The sequence below is a fragment of the Thamnophis sirtalis genome, unplaced genomic scaffold, assembly GCF_051295495.1.
Source record: "Thamnophis sirtalis isolate CommonGarterSnake01/CBP01778 unplaced genomic scaffold, rThaSir2_p1.2 scaffold_12, whole genome shotgun sequence".
Lineage (NCBI taxonomy): Eukaryota > Metazoa > Chordata > Lepidosauria > Squamata > Natricidae > Thamnophis > Thamnophis sirtalis.
This window is the reverse complement of record NW_028261392.1, coordinates 25571666-25596427: the sequence shown is the minus strand read 5'-3', so window position 1 is coordinate 25596427 and position 24762 is coordinate 25571666. Positions and strand designations below refer to the sequence as shown.

Sequence of the window (24762 nt, the reverse complement as noted above, 5' to 3'; positions counted from 1 at the left end):
AGATCTGTAAAGTATTATTTTATTCCATTTAAACAATGGCAACAGAAGAGATGATTCAATTTATTTGTTTAGGTTTACTATATTTAGATTTTGTTACAGCTTCTTCAATTATTATAAAATAATATGTGGTCCTACTTTGTCAGAATCCTGGATCATCCTGACATTTTCAGATCCAAATTTATCTGAATAGAGCTTTTGTAGCCTCTGGGAAATTTCTGAAAGAGATGTGAGCTTAGGTTCTTTGTAAATATATTCTTTTCCATCCTCGTCTTCAAAGAATCCCTTTAGAAAAAAAATAACACAGAATGGTTAAATTCTGATTATATCAATATTTAATGCAATGTCAGTCTTTAATGTCAAGGATGAAGGAGAAAAAATATTGAAGAATAAAGCAGTGGGGTTGCATTAAAATGAATACACACAGCTATATAGTGAATGTTGTAATTATATGTGATGTTAAGGTTAATGTTTTCAGGAACATACGTTTTTTCCAATATATTGTTGTATGCCTGTTTCACATGCCAAAACACTAGCCCATGCTTAAAGAATTTGTGTGATTTTTAAGTTTAACAAAACACCCTATAACATTTCATCATGTCATGCAGTACAACCCAAGTTAATTTTAAATCAAGGGTTAATTTAGCTGAATTCTATTTTATTTTTAGGAAATGCTATAGATCATCATTGTTCACATACGCTCTGGTTAATTTATTTTGAATAGGTTCCATGGAAGGTGAAACAGGTCTTTTCATCTAAAAAGCAGATCTATTGTTTTATAAATTATAGAAATAAATATCCGAATCTGAAAATGAAATGGTGCAGGGAATACAACATAGCATGTTTAAAATGCAGACTAAATTGACAACAATATCCACACCAGATGAAGCTTGTATGCAGTGATGTTTACTGCACTGCTTGCTTTAAAAAGCAATATTTGTAATTACCTCCACATCTGTTTCACTGTCTGTAAACTGGTATTGCTATAGTCATAAGAGACAATAGAATAAATGGAGTGTTATATGTTTCAGTCCTATCATAATTTAATTTCTATCACCAACACACATTTTTCTCCAATAAGTGCACATACACATATATACACAATTTACTTTATTTGGTTGCAAAGGAGATAGATGATAGATAGATAGATAGATAGATAGATAGATAGATAGATAGATAGATAGATAGATAGATAGATAATGTTAAAATAGTGAGTATGCCTAATTACAAAGACATCTTTTCCAAGTGAAATTATATATTTTCACAAAAATTGAAACAAAGATCAGAAAAAAACCATATCAAAACACAAAATAATGTGCTTAATAATTTATATTGATATGATTAAAAAACTTACCGCTGCCTTAAGAAAGTAATCATAAAGAAAAAAGAAAAAAGCATAAAGTTTACTGATGAAGAGATTGTCCTTTTCAGAATACAATTGTTAGTTCTATAAATATTAATTGAAAGTACATGCAAACAGAAATAGATATAACAGATTTTAAAAGCATGCTGTTAGAATACAGGTAGATCTTGCTTAACCACTGCCCTGTTTAGTGACCATTTGAAGTTACAATGGTTGCCGAAAAAGTAACTTTGCAACCAGTTGTTATGTTCTTGATCATTGCAGCAGCCCTGCAGTGGCATGATGAACATTTGGGCACTTTGCAATCAGCAGGAATTTATAACCGTCAAGAACATATCGTCGTCATGTGATTGCCACTTGTGTACTTCACAACCAATAAGTAGAGTCTATTGGTGAAGTTGCCAGTAAAATCCCAAGTCCCTCTCATGTTGTCTCACTTAACAACCAGGGCGAGCTGTTTAATGACTGAATGAGAAATGACATATGTCCATTACAATCATATGATATTTCATTTAGTGACTGCATCATTTAGTAACGTAATTGCCAGTCCCAATTGTGGTTGCTAAGTAAGGGCTTCCTGTATGTTGCATTCTTTCAGGTGTTTAGTTGGCAATGAACAAAGGCTACAGGAGATAGTGCTCACCTGTCCAAAAAAGGCAACTCTGAAATACGTTCCCAGCAATCTCTTTCCTGTGTGCATAACTTCGGTAACTTTGCTATATGCCCGGTGCAATGTGTCATACAGATGAGCTAACTTCTAAAAATAGATGGGAAATTTTTTTGTAAATAAAGACATGAATACATTTGGGTTATTAGAAACAGAATAGAATGTATTATCTAGTTAAGTTTTAAAAATTCAAAGCTAGGTTTTCTTAAAATAGAACAAAAATGGGTTTCATGTTAAAATAACTTTTTAAATTACTAGAGGTGACATTTGTTGAAAAATCCATTACATTTCATTAAATTAGGCAGGACTATATAACAACTGAAAAAATTAACTGTCTTTAATTAAAGTCTTTTTAATATGAGCTTTGACTCTATGATAAACTATGTACTCAACTATGAAGCCAACTCATTGCACAGCAGCATCCCCATGATCTGTCATAAGCGTGAATCACTGTGGGAGCACTGCATCTGACATAACTTTGAAACAGGTTGGTATGTATTTGGGAGGGGATCACTGGTTGTTTAGAACAGTTGTTAAATGGCCTGTTATAAGTCTTTGAAGTATTTATAGATTTAAACTAATACCTCAAAATCTCTTCGTTTTTCATAAACAGGAATTATAAGTTTATATATATCAGAAATCAGTTCATATCGTTCAGCCTTCCAAAGACCATCTGCACATTGTTCCAATAATTCCATCAATATTTCCTAGTTACAGAAAGAATGACATGCAAATTGTCATTACTAATAGAAATTAATCTGTATCAATTTTATGAAGAAAAAAATATATAGACACAATTTTTACACTATTGATGCATCTATCTATATTTAAGCACTAGCAATATACAGCAAATATTCTAATAAAATTTTGTTCCAATATTGAAAAGCAAATAGGGATGCCAATTAACATTCAAAATGTATTTCTATTTTTCTCAGTTTGATCTTTGATTGATCAATATAATGCAGAACACAACATTTACTACTTTTATTTTAATGTCAATCAAAAGAATTTTCTATTTACCTCCATTCTCATAGAAACAAAATGGCATAATCATAGTTACAGTATAATACATATTAACTGATAGCATTGATAACAGTGCATTTTTGTATTGCTTTATGATCAACTTGATATCAGTATTCCTAGAACACACACATATATATATACACACACATCTTTAATAGGGTCTAGAGTTCATGTAATTATCATAAGATAAAGCGCATGAGTTAAAAATCGGCTCAGCAATAATTATCAGCTAAGCAATTATTCCTTATGCAGCAAAATGCAGTAATCTAAAAATAATAAATCCAGATATTTTTTCTAGAATAATTGATGGCAATTAATAACATTATTTTCATTTAGGCAGCATGTTTCCTCAATTCATACAAACTATTTCTCAATTCATACAAACTATTTCAGAAGTTCTTGAGTACAATATATCAAACCATGGGTGAAGCTATATGCAGTATTAATGTGGAAATGTTAAATTTTTCGTATTTCCTACAGGTTGCATTAGTTTTATCAAATCAGCTAATTAAATTGACATGATAGAAATTTTTTTACGTCTTAGCTTGGTTCCTTTGTGGTTTCATTCTCTTAACTGTGGAATATCATATATTATTTCTTATATTTGGTAGTGAAGGATTTTAAGCTTCTTTTATAGTTTGTAAAAATGTGAGTTTTAAAGGATTCCACTGACTGACTCTCCTTTTAATTTTTAAAGCATTTTTCTAAAAAAAAAGAAAAAGTTTCCTGCCATGATTGTTTTTAGCAATAAATGTACAGCTTAGGAACTGTAATAAATAAATGATTTTTAAAAAATGTAATGTTATTTGACACCTATTTGGGCTAGTCAATAAAACAGATATTTCAGAAGTCAAGAAAATCAAAATGATAATGACTTGTAAAGTATCTATAAACTAAGTTTGCTTACTTCATTAAAGTGAACACCTTGCATCCCCACATCTTCCATCATTGAGGCCTCTTCATCTATATTTGGAGTGATTACTCTGAAGCTGCTACAACCTTGTCTAAACATTCCTAAACATATAGGAAAAAACATGAAGAAAAATGAACAAATGAATCTAAAACAATTAGTGAGACAGAGAGAGAGAGAATGTAAATCCCACAAATGAATAAAAACAGTCTGATAGCTACTGGTAAATAGTTCAGTTGTGAGTTTTGTATAATTGTGTCAGGATATATTTAGAAAGCAGTATGTATCAGATATTTGGAGTATTAAAACTGTTTGTAACATTTTCTTCCAAAAAAATGAGCAGTTCAATTGACTGCTGTTGTTGAAGAAGACTACAAAACAGAAGCATGGAATTATTTCCTGGTAACAAAAACAGCAAGAAGGAAATTTTGGCAAAGGGCCAACCTATCAGAAATGACCTTCTAAGGTATCTGAGTCTCAAGTCGATTCTACAAGGACACCTACTAGTTAAGTAACACTACATGGTCTTTCAAGACTAAGACTGAATGATGGAAAGTCCTTTTATATGATAGGCAATTCGGGAGGTGGTTGGTAGGCAGTGATGGGATTCAAATAATTTAACAACTAGTTCTCTGCCCTAATGACCAGTTGGGTAGGAATGGCTTGGTCATGTGACTGTGGGCATGGTGAACTTAACGTCACTCAGGATAATGGCCCTTAGCTGCTACAATGTAATAAGGGTTAACCGGAGAGGCAGTTTCTGTAAGCAGGGCAATAAAGATTAGGCTAGAAAAAACATTTGAATGTTTCCTTCCTCCCTTTCTTACAGCATTAGCCCTGCAAAATGGAAAAAAACAAAATGAGATTTCTTCCAACAACTGGTTCTCCGAACTGCTTAGAAAGTTAACAACCGGTTCTCCTGAATAGGTACGAATTTGCTGAAACCCACCACTGGTGGTAGGTGGGTAGTAATAAGGTTCATTCCAGCCAGAAATACAGATATTATGATGTTACTGTCATAGCCAGAATTGTGTGAATTGTCTCATGACATATTATGGAGGGGCTTTGAGCATTATGACTGCATCATGTTAAAAAAAAGTTTTGACAGTAATACCTCAGTTTTACAGAATTTTTCGTAGTATAAGACGCACCTTTTTCCCTCAAAAAAGAGGCTGAAAATCTGGGTGCATCTTATACACTGAATACAGCATTTTTTTTGCCTCCCGAAACCCCGCTCCCTTCACCAAAATGGCCGTACATAGCCTTTAGGAGGCTTATAGAGTGCTCCTGGGGGCTGGGGAGGGCAGAAATGAGTGAAAAATGAGCTGTTTTTTGCTTAATTTTGTCCTCCCCAGCCCCCAGGAGCACTCTATAAGCCTCCTAAAGGCTATGCATGCCCTTTTTTGACAAAAAATGAGTCCATTTTCGTGAAAAATGAGCTGTTTTGGGGAGATCTGCAGAGTGCAAAAACTTTTTTTTAATTTGCCTCTTCAAAATCTTCACGTGTTTTATACTCTGGTGCGTGTTATACTCCAAAAATATGGTAGTTATTTTCCTGTAAATTTTATAGTTAAGTAAAGAGATGCACTAAATTTTGGTAAATAAAAAACAGCCTTTTTCTCTCTTGCTCACTTTTATGAACTACACTTCTCCATGTGTTTACCACAACTGCTGTCTAATCTATGTTGACCCATATTTTCTTATTTTAATATATAGGTTATTAAGGACATACACAACCTAGGTTTTTGCATTTGGCAACATGGCAGTGTCTCAAAATCACTAATCCTCAGCAGATTCTTTAGGATGCTGTATAGCTGTGATTTAGCTGTGATGACTTGAGATCAATGTTTTCTACCCTTGTTCTAAATAGGAAAATAATATTGCCATATTTCTAATATTGTCTACTGCTATATTTCAAAGGGCATCTGAAATAATTCCTGAATTTAAAAAGTGTGCTTTGTAGAAAATAAAGAACTGTTTTTTTTTCTATGTAGCCATACATATTTATTAGTCATACATATTAATTTATTCATTAGTCTATGTTATCAACTATGTGCTTAATTATGAAGGCAAGTAATTGCCTATGGATTCTGTGAAGCCAAAATGATTTTGCAAATGACCTATTGTCCAAGTTTTTTTTGAAAAGGGTGACATATAATAAACTAACATGCTGTATTATTTTAATATATTTTAAAACATTTTCCTGCCCCAAAATGACAATGATGCATACCTTTCCGTAGAAGGTATTCAGCCACCAAAGCTGCTACATGAACATAGCACATTGCTGCCTAGATTATGAATAGAAAGAAAGGACAATTATGATGAATTCAAAATTGTAAGATTCAAGTAAAGGAAGAAGCAAATAACGCTAAGCTATTTATTTGTACAGGAAGTTATTTCAGGAAAAAAACCCAATATTTCCACCGATAAGAGCTGGTTGTTCTTCAAAGGCATGTATATAGATAATGCAACTTTCTCCTTAAACTGAAATGAAGTTTCTCACATTTTTAACTTCCTTGCTGTTAAAAAAAAAGATCTAATTACTTCAACTTTTAAAAGAATTATCAAACAGTACTATGAGAGCACATTAAGGTACTTTCTTCTTGCTTACCTCTGAAAAATCTCCATTTTTAACATGAATTTTTGCCATGCTATCCAACCATGTTTTCCTCAGCTCAGGTGTACTAGCGTAAGACTTTGCCAGACTATACTGAAGGTCCACTAGCATTTCTGGATCATTCTCATGTTCCTTCATTTGTGCAGTTGCCATTAGGACCGTACGGATGCGTTTGGTCAGATCTTTTACATCAGAAGGAAAGGTAGTGTGCTATAATTGAAATAACATGATAAATAATGTCAGCACAAACAAGGGCCACAAAAGATGTGTAAACTGCAATTCATACATCCAATACAGATAATAGTCATCTTTAGGCATTTGCCTGAATGCAAATAGATGAAAAGCAATGGGAAGTTGGGTGCAAATGCTAATTTCACTCCATACTCTCTTCAACTTCCATGTGTTAAGTGGTACTCTGAAGAAAACAACACTTTGCATGATTCAGAACTTTGCAGTATTAGAAATTCAAATCATGCAGATATTCTAAATACATTTAAAGAACTTCACGTAAAGCTTCTCTTTGACTTCTTAGCTAACGTGGATTTCACAGTCTATAGAGACTCCTGCAGTAAATAATCAGAGTTGTATATTCATTTACTATTATGTTGGGTTGTTAAGTTATAAATTAGTTCACAAACTTTTGTAAGAGTTAAAGAGAATCAGGCATTTGCAGCACTGAAGATTTCAGCCAACAGCCCACACTCAATATCAGACTTCAAGGAATGAGACTAAAAGGTAAAAAGGATGGTGAAATGGAACCCCGACAAGAACAAATTTATTTTTGAATTTTCTTTTTTATTTAAGGCTACAAATGTCAAAGATTAACTTTGTCAATATAGTAATTTTCTCTCAGTAGGACTGAATTTCCATATGCAAAATAGTTTTGGAAACCACAGGATGCAGTAAAACTGACTATACTACTATAGTTCAGACTGACATATAGTATTTGACAAAAACAAATCTTACATTTCTAGAAGTCTTATTGTGTTCCTTCCCCTCAAATACAAGAAGCTTACCTTATCTAACTACCTGGATAAAGGGGAATAAACTTCCAATGGTAGTTTGCAAGTTCCTTCACATTACAAGGTACTACTCGAGTAATGTCAATTGACAAATTCTACATTTCACATTTTACAAACCTTAATATATTTATCACTGTTTGCACAGTTATTAATAATGGAAAGAGACTGCTGAAATCTGGTTCCTCCAATTCCAGCAACATCTGCAATCAGCTGACTCACGGAAATGATAACCTATTAAGATGCAAAATCACAATTTGGGTTACGTATCACTATCCAAAATACAATGATTTGTAAATTATCTTATTTCAACTTGAAAGCATACAGTATAATTTAAATTAGCAATCATAATTTTCCATATAAATGCTGCTTTTAAAGCAATTTCAGCCAACAGTAATTGCTTTCAAAGCAATATTCATAAAAGAAACTAGGGCATTTATTGTTTTCCGCGCCACTTAACATTTATTTTTGCAAATGTCATTGCCACATTATCAAGACGTATCAAATCTTACTTACTGAAATTACATTGTTACAATTTTAAGACAGAATTACAAATGGATAAAATAAATCGACTTTCCAACGATATATAAGAAATTAAAAATATACATGAAGTAAAGCTAAGTAAGATACTGGCCTCCTGAATGAATCTGACCATAAACTCTGTGTGCCAAATATCAAACTTGGGTTCCCTGCAATGAAATATCATAATGCAAGGCCTCCCTTCCCTTCTCCCAAAAAATCTATGCAGTCTTGCAAAAGAAATTGTGTGATCACTAAAATGTCAAGTAAGGTAGCCTATGCTATACCATATAAAAACTATTCTGCAAACTGAATGTCAGTTAGCAAACTAAGTATCAAAATTCTCTCAAATGTTTACAAAGAATGATGTATATATAAAACTTAATGCTTGATTAATAAAGATTATCCTTCAATGTTTGTTGTAAATGACAACAGAGTAACATCTGTATCTATTTTCATGTATTTGTATTTTTTAGTTTGCTAAACATGTACAAGATAGCAGGTATAAATATAAATATGGACATGAATGAAAGAAATGGATACAAATAAATGGAGACAGTAGCCACGCTGGTGCGCTTATGCATGCCCTCTTTACAGACCTCTTAGGAATGAGGTGAGGTCCACTGTAGACAGTTTAAGGTTGAAGCTGTGAAGGTTAGAGGATGTAACAACGGAGTCAGGTATAGAGCATGCTCTATAATATATGCATATATTTTATATATATATGCATGGTCATAACCTATGCATTACCTCCATTTGTTGTATGTATTTTAGCAAAGATAAACCCTCAGTTTAAAATCTTCAGAAATTTAAAGATAAAGTCTCATTGATTTTTTTTTCTTTATGAAACAAGTTAAACAACAAAGTACACTCACCTGTAAATGTGTCCTTACAAATGATCTCTTTTTAGTATAATCAAAATTATTCTTCATTAAGAAGTAAAGGAGCTGTGAAGCTTCAGTTCGAATTGAACTTAGTTTGGAATTGCAGCACTTCAAAATTTCACAGCATAGTGAAGAACACATATCAGCCCGCCCTTCATAAAATGTAGAAGGGAACTGTAGAACAGAAAAACCATTTGTTCTGTTAAGACCAATTTAATAAAACTAGGATGAAATAAAATCTTAATCCAAATAACATTTTTTATATTTCTGAATGCACTTCCATCTTTACTAATGTTGAGCAAAATAAAAATAATGTGGGACATTAAATAGAAGACAAATCAATTAGCAATAGCAATTATCATTTAGGCTCAGTGGCTAAGACGCTGAGCTTGTTGATCAGAAAGGTCGGCAGTTCAAATCCCCACTGCTGTTAATGGAATGAGCTTCCATTACTTGTCCCAGCTTTTGCCAACCTAGCAGTTCGAAAGCATGTAAAAACGCAAGTAGAAAAATAGGAACCACTTTGGTGGGAAGGTAACAGTGTTCCATGTGCCTTTGGCATTGAGTCATGCCGGCCAAATGACCACGGAGACTTCTTCAGACAGCTCTGGCTCTTCGGCTTTGAAACAGAGATGAGCACTGTCCCCTAGAGTCAGGAACGGCTAGCACATATGTGCGAGGGGAACCTTTACCTATCATCCTATAGCATTTTGCAGCAATCTCTGGGTGATTTATAATGTAGAAGCATTAATTGCACACTACCCCCAACAATCTGGATCAAGTTATTCTGCTATCTAAAAGACCTTGGCATTTAAAACAGAGGTATCTTTTTATTTAACATGTAGATCTATGATATGGGGGAAAGCATTTAACTGATTTCTAAAAGAAATAAATAAAAAGTGAAACCATACACCAATATAATATACACTATCAAGGAAATAAAATTAAAATTACCTTAAAAATTAATGTCCTTAAAGCATTGAAAACATTTTTTAAAGCTGTTTCAGACTGATTTTTTTGTAGAAAGCAAATGTATACATCAAATACTTTTTTCATCAGAGGATTATGGCCATCGTCCTTCAGCAACTGATTCTTAAAATTAAGAAAATATGTATTTTGAAGGGGAAAAGAATTATTTACATTAAGGCATCTGTATATAGATCTGCTAATTAATTATCTTCACAAAGATGTGCATACAAAACAATTCAGAAATTCTTAATTACTACCATAAGCCAAATCTGCAATATCCTGATATTAGCAATATGCTGATATATTATCAAGCAACATTTTCAAAAAGTTTATTTTTGACTAGATTTTGACTAGAAGTGAACATAGTCCTTGACTTACAGCCAAAATTGGGAGCAGAACTCTCTTTTGCAAAACAGTGCAGTTGTTAAATGAATCATGCCCAATTTTGCAACCTTTTTGCTATAGTTGTTAAGTGGGCTTCTCTTATTGACCTTGCTTATTGGAAAACCCATGGGCAAGAGTCAAATGGCAATCCCATGATTTTAGGATGCTGAGACCATTGCAAAGCACCCAGATGGGACCGTAGGGATGCTGCAGTGGTTATAAATGCAAGGATTGCGGGTTGTAAGTAACTTTTTTTCACCGCTGTCATTTCTTCAAATGGTTGTTAAACAAATTGTTGTAAGTCAAGGACTACCTGTACCTCAGCTTTTGTGTATCCAATATTAGTTTTGATTTGTCTATCCGAATAGCAATTTGACTTACTATGTGCCAGTGCGCATAGGAAACTTTTTTCAAAGCAATTACTAATGATAATTCTATTAATAAACAGCAACAGTGTTGATTAACATATTAATTGCTAAGACTTCCGTTAATGGATAGTGTGACTTTTAACAGATTTGTGAGGTGGGGGAATAAAACAGCCTTTAAAATATTACACAGTATAATGCTTCCGGGGTGGGACCTTGCTGATGGCGGTAGCTTAACGAGCTGCCCCCGGGTTCCTGGCTGCGTTATCTGCCTAAATACCTGGTAGATAAACTCATTCTTCAGGCAAAGAAGATGAGAGAGAGATCCAGCTGGCAAGAGCTTTTCTTTGAAGTTTGCAGCTTTTTTTTTTTTGCTGCGAACGGAAGGGGGGCCTACCGAAGGCTGAATCACACCTCCGAGCCAGGAACTTCTGCCGTAACCAGTACGGCGCAAAGTAAGGAACCCCCGCTTAGGACAATTTTTGATATATCTATTTGAGATTAATACAAACAGAGTCCGTACCCGAGAACCTTATCTGTCCTCCCTTTTTTTTAAAAAAAAAGAGCTTTCTTTGTGCATCGGGTTTCTAAAAAAATAAGCTCCTAAAATGGCGGATGCCACATTCTTAACTGTCCGACAGAGAGAAAGATCAAAGGAACAGCCAGATAGCATTCTCTGACTAATTAGTTTTGTTTCTCTGAAGAGCTACCAAGATTTTTTTTTTCTTATCAACTTTTAAAAGCTGTAAAAGCCTCCTTGTTAATATAGAGACATTCTAAACAGAGATGAATATGAACTGTTTCATTACAATGCTAATCTTTTGAAACTTGCTTTGTTACAATGCTCTTTTCTGAAACCTTTTGAAAAACTTCTAAGAACAAATAAAGGGGGGACTTAATACTTCCTTCTCTCGCAAGTTACACAACGGGCCAGCAGAGTTTGAATAATTGTTGAATAATTGTTTGAAGAAAAGAAATAATGGCATCAAAATCAAAGTCGGGGAGACGTCCTTTTAGGAATACACCTCACGCACTTGGCACAAAGTTGCAGCCTTCACCCTCTACGCCCCCTACTGGAGATTTGCTAACGAAAGAATTTTTTTTTGAGACTTTTAGAGAATTTAGAGAGGAGATAAAGAAACTTAATGCAGACTTATATGATAAGCTTGATACTAGGATTGCCAAAACAAAGGACGATATGGTGGGACTTGTAACTGTATTGACAGAATATGTTGCTGGAATGGAAGATAAGCTAGAGGTTCTTGATGAAGCCAACACTAACTTGACATCCAAAATTGAAGTGGTGCAACAAAAAGTTGAAAACGCAGAAAAACAAATTGTTATGATACACTACAAACAGATGGAGCTTGCATTAAGAGTCAGGGGGCTGCGTGAAAACGAACAGGAGAACTTGAAGCAGATTTTCTCAGAGGCCTTTAATCGTCTGGTGGGAAGACCGGGGATCAACTTTGACTGGCAGATCGAAAAAATTTATCGCATTAACTCTTGGGGGGAAAACAGAGACAACTTCCTCGAGATGTAATTATATATTTTACTACAAGAGAGTCTAGAAACGTGATACTACAAGAGTCTTATAATACCAGGCTACAAATTGGCGGACAGGACTTGATTGTCTTGAAAGAAATACCACCCCAAATGCTAAGAGCCCGGAGAGATTATGCTTTTCTAGTGGAAGAACTCAGAAACCGTCAGATACAGTATAGATGGGATGTGCCATTTGGTATTATAATTACATTTGATAAGCAAAAATATCGTCTCAACTCTGTATGGGAAGACCGAGATTTTTATCACAAGACCCTGAAGGTGGAACACCCTGAATCATCTGGATCTGGAGAAAGACTACGAGAAGGACAAGATAAACAGCCAATCACACAACTACCAAACAGAAAGCACCATTTCCTCCTTCTGGAAGGGCAAGGGACCAGAGAACAAGGACCTAGCTGTACGACTACCAGACGAATGGGAAAACAAGGCAGATTGCAACAACCTCAATAATCATCGGCCATTGATCAAGGAGTTATGTCTGAACTCTTTACAGAGGAGAAATAAAATATTTTACTATCTCAAACAGTTCAAGAACGATATAACTTGTCTGCAAGAAATTCATATTAAATTAACTGATCCAAAATATCTGCTCAACCTCGAACTTGGTCAATATTTTGTGACCTCTGCTACGCAAAAGAAAAATGGTATAGTTGTATACTTAAGAAAAGACATTAAGGCTGAGTGAACTGAAGCAGATCCCTTTGGAAGATATATCACATTAGACCTAATTCTAGAAGGGAAAAAGACTTGATGGACAACTTTGAATTTTATACAAATCACTAATGATTTATCTTCTAGGGTGAAGAAGACAAAGATTGCGGCGAGGGTTCTCTTGGATCATAACCCAGTCTGGACGGAATTGGGAAGGGTAGTGCAGGCAAGAAGGTCTTGGAGGTCGAATGGGAGTTTATTTTGATATGAAAAGTATATTAATGATTGTAAAAAATTGCTATCTGAATACTTTGTTCTGAATATGAATAAGGGTATATTCAGGGAATTTGCAGGAGATGTAAGTAAAGCATATATGAGAGGAGTACTGATGAATATAAATATATATATATATAGACATAAACAAGGGCAAAAACGAAAAGAGTTGGAAGAGGATACCAAAAGAAAAATTTGAAATGTATCCAAATTGTGTTATAGAGGAAGGAGGCACAAAGGGGACAAAATTAAGGGTTTAGAAATAGACAGATACTTAGATAAAGAGATAAGGCCCCTAGCTAGAGAAGAGTACAGGCAAAAGTTGAATCAACAAATAACTTCTGGGGAAATCCTGCAGGTAATCAAACAATTAAGATTAGGAACAATGTAAACTGCTTAAAGTTTGTGTAATGGTAAGAAGCTGAGTTCAACGCAGATATTTTACTGACTTTTTTTCTTCTCTTTCTTTTTTCTTCTCCCTTTTTTTTCTTTATTATTATTATTTTTTAAATTTTCTTGGTTTTAATACATCTTAGACTGTGCTTGATGGGAAGCAATACCGTGTACGGGCTCTGGGAAGTCGGGAGGGGGGAAGGGAGGGGGGGTCATAGGGGGGAGGGGGGAAATATAGTATGTGTCAGATTTTGAAGTAACATGATTGCACTTGTATACTGTTGCTTTTTTTAATTTTAGTGTAAAAATAAGAAGCTGAATATATCGATAGATAGTAGAAATACACCGAAGGGAGGAGCAGAGGGAAAGAAGAGGGAGGGGTAGAGAGGGTGGGAGAGAGGATCGGAAGGAGGGTGAGATGGAAGGGAGGGAGTGTATTGGGAGAAAGGAGTGATAGAGGGGGAGGGGAAGTAGGAGAGGGTAATGTTGGAGGGGAGAAAAGAAAGTTGGAGGGGGGAGAAAGAAAGGGTGTATGGAGGGTTGAAGTGGTATATTGGTTTTGTATTTTGGGGAGTATATATATATACACATACATACACACACACACACACACACACACACACACACACACACACACACACACACACACACACACACACATATATATATATATATATATATATATATATATATATATATATATAAAACAATAAAACAATATTACACAGTATAATACAGAAACCCAACCTTCAGGAATACCAACAAGGAATACTAAACACAATTGTAAAAGAAAGTTCTGGAGCAGGAATATTTCTATCTGTAAAATAGTACTAAGACACTATTTTTATCAATATTAGTACACAACTGTATATCTAAAACATACCTTAAATGCCACTGTGAACAAAGATAAAGTATTCAGAATCGTAAGACCCACTTCAGTGGCAATATTGGCTTCAAGTAAGGATTGGTGAAGAACATCTGCTTCTGAATGGCCATAACCTGCATGAATTTGAAGTAGCTTTTATCTGGATCAATTTTATTTCCATTAATCAAGTGGCATTTATGTTACAGAATAATAGAACTGGAGCAATAGATAGTAACATTAACAAGAAAAGGCATGTAATATAATGCATGTAACATCCATTTACCTTGATTTCCTTATTTTACAGAGAAATTTAATACTACAAGGGAACAATGTATTTATAGTTCCATAAACAGTAACGATCCCTATTAATATTTCTAGTTTACTTTCTACTTTGTGTTTTGTATCTATCAGAAAATGTTCTCAAAAATTATGAGAAACACTCAGTCCTGTAGCGGTATTTCTAAATCTGTGGCTTGTCTTTTTTTTTATTTAACTAGAAAATGAAGAGTGGATAAGAGTTGAAGATTTAACATTTATTTATACAGAAAAATCTTCATGCATAATTTTTAGACACATAAAAACTCATCTTTAGATGACTGTTTTTAAATTTGATTCAATTAAATTAATTAGTATTATTAAGAAGCCTCTGACGGCAAACAATTTTACTTCAAATCTCCAAATACATTTAATTCTATTGAAGATGAAATGAAAAAAGGAAGGAATGTCATATCATTGAAACAAGCAGAGCCTCCTTGACTGGGTTGTTTATTTTATTTATGGGACTCACTTAGAAATTGAACTGCAACAGACTTTGACCAATTCTGGTCTGGTGTCATGCCTAAACCTCTAATGGTCAAGAATTACCTTGTTTTTTTAATATACCGTGTTTCCCCGAAAATAAGACAGGATCTTATTTTCTTTTGACCCCCGAAATAAGCGCTTGGCCTTATTTTGGGGGAGGTTTTGTTATTTTTGAAGTGCAGGAGGCGGCAAGTGTGGTCACCTCGTAGCTACTGCTCTGTTGCAATATTTTCAAGTAGGACTTATTTTAGCGCATGTGCTCAAAAGTCCGACTGGGCTTATTATCCAGGGAGGACTTATTTTCAGGGAAACAGGTTAGCTATTGCTATATATATATATATAGTAATTTATGAAATGAATAAACTTTTGATTAATTAGCTTGCCATTCCTATATTACAAATTCAATAGGCCAAATCAATTCATTTGTAGATTTATTTACTCATTACTGCACTTGAACTTAATGGCCACAGAACACAAATACTTTATTAAGATACTAAAATAAGCAAGTAAAATATAGCATAGATTAACAACATAGTTTATTCAATTAATATAAACATATGCATATAAAAATAAATCAAGAGAAAATGCAATTCTTCAAGTTGGCAAACACAAGAAATAAGCCATTTTATGAGCCATGTGGTTACATTTCCCATTTTTAAAGAGAATCAGACACAGTGAAGTTCTGGATTCTGGACTAGTCACAGAGTTGTTTCCATAGGATCTATCTAAAAACAAAAATATCGGATTGCTTCCGTCTACATTTTTCTCTTTTAGGAACACGGAAAGAGCAGTAGAGGCTTTGGAATTTAAAAAAAACAGCAATGAAGTTTATTTCTACTTGATATTATTATAGGCATTTTGTGTGAAACTTTCATTCATCGAAAACTATGGTTTGATGATATCCATACTACCATGTTTCTTTTGACCCCCAAAATAGGCAACCTTATTTTCGGGGAGGTCTTACTATTTTTGAGGTGCAGGAGGCTGCGAGCGTGGTCACCTCATGGCTGTCGCTGTGTTGCAATATTTTTGAGAGAGGACTTTTTAGCGCATACGCTCAAAAGGCCGACCGGGGTTATTATCTGGGGAGGTCTTCTTTTAAGGGATACAGGGTATATGAAAAATTGCAGCTTGGGTTGTTTAAAAAAGGAAACAATAAAGAACATAAACTGTTAAATGAAATAAATACATTAATTTCAAATACAAATATTAATGAAACCTGAAGTTTTTTTTCTAGGTATTATGGACAAACCAATACTGAAATAACGCTGTTTCTTAATATGCTGACTGCTGACAGGATTGTTTATGCTAAGCATTGGAACGAAAAGGGAACACCAACAGTCAAAGAATGGATTTTAAAATTCACTGAATTAGCAGAGAATTAACAGAGATCGCAAAATTAACTGCTTTGATTAGAGACAATGGATTAGACAAGTTTATAAGAAACTGGAAGCCATTTCGGGACTTTCTACTTGTTAAATACAATAACAGATGGTTAACAGAGGGATTTGAAGATTAGTTTTAACCTTTGGGATTACCTGTTGACTGTTTAGGTTTGTGTGTGTGTGTTTGTGTGTATATAAAGAAAAATTATTGAGAAATGCATTAAGAAAAATTATATATATATGTAATATATAATATATAATTTTCTTAAAGACCTGTTATGAAAGGAGAAAATATCAGATTTTTTATTCATCTTCCAGAATTCATCTGAGGTGGATTTTTTTAATGTCTAAGGTAAGATGTATTTGATATTTGATGGGAATTGGTACCCATGGTGTTTTGCTGGGTATCAGATTTTCTTTTTCTTTTTTTTCTATTCTTGTATTTTGCATTTTATCTTTGGAGATATGTCAAAATAAATAGATACATTAACAAAAATATAGATGAGTTATATGTTTGCGAAACTAAAACAAAAAGGATATCAATGTAACATATAAACCTAAGTGTTTATTATGAAATAATAGGTCATTGAGATATATAAATGCATATTTATTGTAATATTAATTTGTAGTGTCATTAAAAAGCATGATAAAAAGATGAGACTTGAACTGTAGAATATTTGGTTCAAAAACAGTGTTGAAAATTGATTGCTGAATGTGATCAGAGCAGTATACAGCAATAATTATACATATGCGAGAATAATTGGAATGCTTACCAAACAGTTAAAAATGATGTCTCTTTAGTGTTTTATATCTATGACTAAGCGTTTAAGGATGCATATAATGATAGTGGGATGTGAATATATATGTTTGTACACGGATACCTCTGCATTATTGGCTGTAAATCAGAACAATTTGCAGTGAAAGTTAGAAGATTGTAAGATACAACAAGAACAACCAGAAAATTAATGTATCAAAGAAAAAGGCTGCTTTGCTTGACAAGAAAAATGAGGTGAATGACATAGCAAATCATATATTATGGCACAAAATCAGATGAATTATGTATTTTGCTAAAATCTGTATACTACTAAAAGTCTCCTCTGTCTGTAACCTTTAATTAGTTGAAACTGTGCCTCATTAGGGAATAATTTTGAAGCATAGTACTTCAAATGGTACTTAACAAACACATCCAAAATCCAGAACCCATTACTCCTGTGGAACTGAAATTCTAAGGATCTTCAAAACAATTACATCTGCAAACTTGTGGCAGCTGCCAGTCTCCTGATTGTGATTTCCAACACATCCTTGCAGCTTCCCACAAACAAAATCAGTGAGGAAACCAGCAGAAAGATGGAAGTCTCTCCTGCCAGAATGGAACAACAACTCGCCGCAGGACAAAAAATACAAAAGTTAAATTAATTTCAGTGGCACCATGGCCATTAATAATAAAATAATATCAATCCAGAAATACAAGAGTTACAATAATTTCTATGAAAATGTGTCACCAATAATAAAAATAACGGAATGAAGTGATTTAATACAGCATTGAATTGTCCTGCAGCTAGTTGTCCTAGACTAGGGGTGTCAAAACTGCTTGCATTGTGATGTTTTTTGCCTTTGCGGAGCCGGGCTGGGCGTGGTATGTGCGGGCTGCATCTGGCTTGTGGGCCACCAATTTGACAGGCCTGTTCTAGACCCTCTCTCACATTCACTGGGGTTTTGCCTACCCTTGGTCATTCAGTTTCTGTTTAGGTAAGGAAAGGAAATCTCTCTGAAAGGATGACCCAATCGGTCATGGGTTGTCTAGTGTTTACTAAAGATGGGAAAATCAGGAAATGTTAAGACATAAATTCTAGTAGAGAACATCTGTTGCCAAGAAAAAAACAATATAAAATGAGAATATTTGTAGCTCAGAGTTGAAATGAGGGTGCTTGGTGCTCTCTGAGCTTGCTTGTTTTCTTGCAAAGATTACCTAAACCTTTGGTAACTGATGGTGTTATCTAGTTTGGGTAATGAAATCCTTGAAAAAAACAACCAAGCTCCAAGAGCGCCAAGGACCCCTCAATATAAAAAGAATTTAAAAAAAATGTGTATAAGAACATGCTTTTGCTGATTTTATTTTATATATACATATACATGTATGTACATTTGTATATATGTTAGAATTGGCTATGACACATAAAATAAAAAGTTCAGTTGGATTAAAAGGAAATGCCATATTTGTGTGTGAAGAGTAACAAATAGGGGCCTCATGGTTTTGGTGCTTAGGAGAGAGATGCTGTGTCCAGCCTCCTGTGCTCTGGCCCAATGCCTGGTCATCAGAGCCTCGGGGACTATAACTTTATGGCTGCTATTGTGGAATGCATGGTTGATCTACAATAAAATTCCACTCATCCCTAACTTTACCATTGGTGAAAGGGCTGACCTTGCATGTATTAGTGATACCTGGTGGTTGGGCATGAAAGGAAGACTGCCTTTGTCAGAAATGAAGTAGGAGCAGTAGTGTGGTAACTGTCATGTGACAGGGAGTAGTAGCATCCAGCAGAATTGCTCTCTGGACAACTGTAAGTGAATCCTGTTTGTTAAGTTAGGCTCCAGGATTGGATTAAGACTGCTGCTATCATAGCAGACTCCCTCCTACATAGCAGTTCCCTACCTGAGCTGCTTGACGCAGCAACCAGATTGACAATGGAGTTCCCAAATGTAAGGCACAGGGGAATTTCAACTTGGCCCAGATTACCAAAAAGCTGACTCGCAGCAGGCTCACATACAAGACCACTTTTTGGTCTTGGGATGATGGCAAACTATCTGAAAGTGGTGGATGTTACTATCAGTCTTCTGTCTATGGTCTGATTACTCCCTATTGATCTTCAAGTTCTCTCCAGCAGCACCCTGGGAAGAATAAGAGCCATGGTGACACAGTATTTAGAATGCAGTACTGCAGGGTTAACTCACTGCTCACTCCAGGAGTTCAATTCTGAGCAGCTCAAAGTTGACTCAGCCTTCTCTCCTTCCAAGGTCAGTAAAATGAGAACCCAGGTTGTTGGGGCCAATATGCTGACTTTGTAAACCCTTAGAGAGGGTTGTAAAGCACTGTGAAGCGGTATATAAGTCTAAGTGCTATTGCTATTCAATCAGTCTATCCCAGGTGTCTCAACAGAAGTAGGTGGGTTTCAGAGGAACATTTGGATTATTTCTGAGCATCAGGTAGGTGGTTCACCTGAGGCGTTAGTCTTGCCTGGAATGAGAGTATGACAAAGGCCCTCAAATAGATCACATGTGTAAGAACTATGTGCATAGGGATCCTGGAGTCCCCCCTGGTTTTCAGAAACATTCTGGATGATGAAGCCACATAAGAAATCCCTAGAATGCCCCTGGAGGAAAATAAAGAGTGAACTCAACTAAACATAGTGAAAACCTTTGTTAAGGCTGATCTTGTGGCAATAAAGGCAGCAAAACATAATTATTCATCCATCCTTATTTCATCTGCAAAATACCCTCTGATGGTCTTGTTTAAAGTGACCAGATTTCTCCTCCCCAAGGAGAAGCCAGGGAACATATAAGATATATTGTGAGGTTTATTCCAGGCATCTGTTGGATAAACTTGCTTGGATTTTCTAACAGCAAGAGTCTACCTCTCAAGTCAAAGTCCTATGGAGTTGATTGAGGCATAGTTCGATTATTTGGGAAGAGTTGGCCTGATGAGTTTTAAGACTGTGAATTCAGTTGCCTGTATTTTAGATCCATGTCATTTCATGTTGGTTATGTTGTGCCGTGGTTCTTTCAAGATTGGTTCCAGCTGGTGTTGGTGACAGTAGGGAAAGATCTAGCCATAAGTTTTTTAAGAAGAGACAGGACAACCATTTGTCTGAAATGAGCAGAGGGTTGGTGTAGAAGATCTCCAAAGTCCTTTCCAATGCTGTTATTCTGTTACTCTTTGCAGGTTACCACAGGGCTCTACTGTCTTGCCCACGTTTTCAAACATCTGCATGAAACTTCCAGTGAGATTCTGAGGCATTCAGTTGCATACCTCTGCCTTAGTTGCTTGCTTGCAGATGTTGTAGGATAGTCATTGCTATTGGCACTGCTGATGTTACCTAGATGGTAATTAAATGTCAACAAGCAAATAACCAAGCTCAGAAAGAGCCAAGGACTCTACAATTAAAACCTGAGCAACATAAATTCTCTTCTGTTGCAACTCAGTGAAACCACTGAGTTTCTTTCCCAATGTTTGGAAGTTGTGAATGTGTCTGAATGAGGAGGCTGCAACTCAACCAAGGCAGGAATAAATAGCTATAGGCTTTGAGGCCTCCTGCATCCATAGATTTTTCATCTTTTTTTTTATGGGGTGGTAGCATTCCCACTAACTCTGTGCAATTTAAGGAATCTCCTTAGATGCATGACTCCTGTGAGGAGCAAGTGGCAGCTGTGGCTAGGAAGATCTTTGCCCTGATCAATCTTGTATGTCAATTGTGCCCAAGTGGCCCAGAATGCAGTGGTGTGGCCAGTTTGGGATGTTATGTAGTACATTATTGCAATACCACTACTCTATGAGGTGAACTGGGTCTCAGTTATGTTCTGGTTGCACTTCAAGTGCTGTGTGTCACCTATAAAGACCTGGATGGCATAGTGTTGAGTTACTTGAGGGATCCCCTGCCTCCAATTGTTTCTGCTAATCCTCCCAGAACTGACAGAGTGGGCATGCTCCAACTTCCTTGATTAAAAAAGAGTCATCTAACAGAGGGGTCTCCAACCTCTGGGCCATGGCTCACTACCGGGTATTGAGACTTTTGGAACTGGGCTGCGGACATGGTGGGCGATGCGCCCCCAAATGGAGCTGCACATGCTTGACTGCCACTTACACAGCCTCCCCTCTGCCAGTATGCAAAGCTGAAAAGATTGGGAAACTCTGATCTAACGGGATCCAGCAAATGTGTTTTATTTGTTATAGTGTACGCTCTGCGGAATATAATTCCACTCAAAAATAATAGTATACAAAGAGTATATTCATATGATTTGATCATGTAGAAAGAATGATGAAATTGCAAAAGAAATGTATGAATGGACTGAGAGAAAGAAGAAGACTGAGAAAGCTGGATTTTGATAGAAATCCTCAAAGCAATTTCATTAAGAAGTTTGGAGAATAAAAGCAGTACACAGACATAGTGGAAGCAAGGATAAGAATAGACAGATATGAAAAAAAAATCTATCAAAGAATCTGGATGTAAGCCATTTTTGGCTAGGTTTCCTTTTCTTTTTCTACACTCTGGCTTTTCATTTCTTTTATCTTCTATTTCTTCCTCTTTTATATTCTGCTCAAAAGGGAATAATGTGACAAAAAAAAAACGATTTATATTTGTGTGCATCTATGTATATATCTCGTCGTGATCATCATCATCATTTTAGTTGCAGGTTGAAGGCCTTTTCCGCATGTTTCCAACCTACACAGTATGTGTATATAAGCATACATTATTTCAGCAACGTGCCTGATCTTGAATTGATGTTTTATTTTAGTCAGAAATTTTAGCTAAAACTAAACTTTGATGTTTAGAAAACTTTAAAAATTAAATTTAAAATTTTTTTTAACAATAAGTCTGGATAATAAAATCAGTGTATGGACATAGTGAGAACAAGAATAGTTTACACAGACAGATATGGAAAAATCTAGCAAATAGTCTTGGTATTATCTACTTTTAATTAGGCTTCCTTTTCTTTTTCTAAACCCTGAGGTTTAATGTCTTTCATTTATTATTTCTTCCTGTTTTTAATGCTCTTTCTCAGTGCTGTATACCCTAAAAATGAGTATGACAGGAATATATGAGTGTATAAGTTTGGGAGTCTATGTTTGTATATGCATATGTTATTTCAGCAAGCTGCCTGTTAACTTGATATTTTCTGTTATTAAAAAAATGTCTATTGAATGCTCTTCTTACTAATAAAATTGAAGTATTTCCAGAGATGATTATTTCAAGCGGTTCCAACAAAATCTGACTGTAACCTCATTTTCTTACCATTGTCTACAGAAATTCCAAGCAAACTTGATATTTTTCTCACACTGAAAACACAGAAAAATTCACTTAATTACTGTGTGCTTCTTCACATCCAAACTAAATCATGGACTTTACATTTTCATAGTATTTTCAAACTACTGCAAAAGGTTTCTCTTAAACTCTATGTCAAAACATGGTCACCCAATCAACTAAGCACATTTCCCCATTTTAGGAGGACTCGGGACAAACTGTAAACTGACACAATTCCCAGCAGCATTGGACACACAAAAAGCTTTCAAGGTGAACACCACAGAATGTAAATACATAATTTTCAAGTCTGCAAAGAGTATTTTTGATATGTATGTATGTCAACAATGTTTAACATTGTGTTTGCATTTGGTGTTGCTGCTGTCCAGTGAGCAGATTCATGTTTTGGTTTGACCTAGAAAACTAAAATCCATGACATGCTCTGGTGTGGGTTTTGACCTGCCCCTGGTGTTGTGGTACCAGATGAGATTTCAGCTGTTATGATGTCATGGAACTTACTGTGGCTAAATGAGAGAGAGTTATCCAGGCTGCTCAGCTGCTGTAATCTGGCATGCATCATCCCTGTTCTGTTACGGGAAACAGGCAATGTCTGAGATTTTCGATCATGAACTATGGGTCCCAACCCCTCCTGGTTCCTGCAAGATGAGTGAAATTGGACAGAAGCAAAAGTTAAACATGTTGCACTGCAGCATGAGAGGGAGAGAGTTAGTTAAGCAGCTGAAGCAAAAAATTCCACTAGAGAATGAAAATAAAAAGTAGCTTCTTGTGTTTTCAGTTAATGTCCATGTGAACAAATCTAGCCAGCCAAAGCAATTATATATGGCCCACACTATATGGAGGAGGTGGCCCATACAATTTAATTACCAACTGGAAATGTTGGGTGGTCTTCTAAATTTTTAAAATGTTGGAATGGTTTTCAGATAGTCAGCCACGGTAGTCTTTAAAACAAGACTCAGTCAACAAAGATTAACTGTTTGACCTGTCGGTCCTGAGCTGTTTTGCATTTATTAGCACAAATAAGAAGTATTTTGCAAGCATTGCAGGAGGTTTTTATAAAATAAATTAAAATAATGTAAAAGTTACAATATATTGTGGGTCATACATATTTGTGAAAAGAAGTTAAAGGAAAGTCAACAGGTCTTTAATAAGCACACATGCAATTAAAGCAGAATGACGTGAAAAATGCTAACACCTGTATCTTACCAGGCAGGAAGGGAGTAGAGCCATATATTTTGTTAAACTTGCCAGCAATCAAATGAAGGAAATAAGAAAATGATCTGAGTTAGCAATCAGTACAGACTAACCTCCTAGTGTGTACCACCACCAGAGCTGACAAGAAATGAAAACCAATACCAGAATTACACACTTCTCCATTACTCTTAACTATAGGGTGTGTAAATATCGCATGCAATTTCTTTGCTAATACATTCCTTTGGTGCATTTCAAAGTGTAGAGTTAATATTTGTTTGTGAATTTCTTTCAAAAATTTTCCCACAAAATCAGAAACATGCATGTTTTTAATTTTAATTTCAATATTATCACATGCTGTCTGGATGATATATTTTCTGTGCAATAGCTATTATTATAATTACATTATTTTTTTTCCTTTTTGCAATAGAAGAACAAATCAAGGGATAGATTGAATTCACAGAAATTATCATTACATTTTAATACAGACAGTCCTCAACTAACAACCATAATTGAGCCCAAAATTTATGTTGTTAAGTAAGACATTTATTAAGTGAGCTTTGTCCCATTTTATGACCTTTCTTGTCACAGTTGTTAAGTAAATCACTGCAGCTGATAAGTTAGTAACTTGGTTGTTAAGTGAATCTGACTTCCCCATTGACTTTGCTTGTCTGAAGGTTGCAAAAGGGGATCACATGACTCCAGCACATTGCAACCGTCATAAGCATGAACCAGTTGCCAAGCAACTGAATTTGGGTCACATGATCAAAAATGGGGATGCTACAAAGGTTGTACATGTGAAAAATGGTCATAAGTCATTTTTTTCAGTGCTGTTGTAACTTTAAACGGTCACTAGATGAACTGTTGTAAGTCGAGGACTACCTGTAT

The 24762-nt window shown here is 35.2% G+C and overlaps 1 protein-coding gene across 6 annotated transcripts in view; it reads right to left on the bottom strand.

The window, feature by feature from the left end:
- The window catches only part of DOCK9 (dedicator of cytokinesis 9), a 123563-nt gene that overhangs the window by 9246 nt on the left and 89555 nt on the right, over positions 1-24762 (bottom strand). For 3 of the 6 annotated variants that reach the window (XM_087726168.1, XM_087726169.1, XM_087726170.1), the window contains exons 38-49: positions 23185-23321; positions 14484-14599; positions 9954-10091; positions 8991-9173; positions 7717-7830; positions 6572-6787; positions 6191-6248; positions 3958-4064; positions 2612-2734; positions 2004-2117; positions 945-980; positions 136-282 (exon numbers count right to left, since the gene is read on the bottom strand). In XM_087726168.1, coding sequence (XP_087582294.1) covers positions 136-282; positions 945-980; positions 2004-2117; positions 2612-2734; positions 3958-4064; positions 6191-6248; positions 6572-6787; positions 7717-7830; positions 8991-9173; positions 9954-10091; positions 14484-14599; positions 23185-23321 — 1489 coding nt within the window. Of the gene's footprint in view, positions 1-135; positions 283-944; positions 981-2003; positions 2118-2611; positions 2735-3957; positions 4065-6190; positions 6249-6571; positions 6788-7716; positions 7831-8990; positions 9174-9953; positions 10092-14483; positions 14600-22659; positions 22704-23184; positions 23322-24762 lie in introns of all 6 variants that reach the window. The other 3 variants (XM_087726172.1, XM_087726171.1, XM_087726173.1) reach the window with 3 other exon arrangements.